The 758-nt window shown below is 54.9% G+C and overlaps 1 protein-coding gene across 1 annotated transcript in view; it reads right to left on the reverse strand.

Annotated features, from left to right (window-relative positions):
- The window catches only part of LOC109716175, a 2,086-nt gene continuing 1,328 nt past the window's right edge, over positions 1–758 (reverse strand). The window contains exon 3 of the mRNA XM_020241499.1: positions 1–220. Coding sequence (XP_020097088.1) covers positions 124–220 — 97 coding nt within the window. The 3' untranslated portion in view covers positions 1–123. The remainder of the gene's footprint in view (positions 221–758) is intronic.

The following is a 758-nucleotide window of genomic DNA, read 5'->3' on the forward strand; positions in this document are numbered from 1 at the left end:
TTACCCTGCACTTTTTACCATTATTTATAATAATAGTATTACCATATAATAGCGAATTCTAGACATTCAAAAGCTAAAATGTAGCCTGCAATAATAATTCAATTCAAACAAAGGCAGGTATTATTATTCTCCCTCCCTTCCCGCCGGTACGGTAGTAGCAAGAACCGGGTCATGCTCCAAGAACTCCTCCACCGTCTCCGGGAACCCGATCCCGCCGCACCCTTCGCCAGCAGCAGATGCGCCAGCCTGGCCGGCTCCCTCCGCCCCGCGCCCCTCCATCCTCGGTAGAAATGCTCAACCCACCCCTCCAACCTCTGCCTCTCCTTCTCGCACTTGGGCCCCCTCACCCCGCCCACCTTCGCGTAAAATTCGCACTCTCTGCAGCTCTCCGCCGCCTCTCCCGCTCCCTCTACGTCCACCTCTACGTCCAGTAGATTCATCAGATGCTCGATCTCGTCGTCGTCGTCTTCGTCGCCAGTGTCGCATTCTTGTTCTTTCTGATCCGCATGATCTTCTCCTCCCTTCTCCTCGGAGCAGGAGGAGGAGGAGAGGAAGTCGCGAGCGGGCCCGCTGCCGCTATCGCTGTCGCGGAGATTGGATTGAGGGTAGGCGAGGAAGATCGGGGAGCCGGACGGATCGATTGAAGAAGAGGCTTCTGGTTTGGGGGTTTTGTTTGGAGGTGAATCCTCCGAAGCTAATCTTTCTTCAACCTGCGAGAGGGAAAGGAGATGAGCGCAAAACTGAAGGGGAGGATGGAC

Source organism: Ananas comosus, linkage group 10 (assembly GCF_001540865.1).
Source record: "Ananas comosus cultivar F153 linkage group 10, ASM154086v1, whole genome shotgun sequence".
NCBI classification, from domain to species: Eukaryota; Viridiplantae; Streptophyta; class Magnoliopsida; order Poales; family Bromeliaceae; genus Ananas; species Ananas comosus.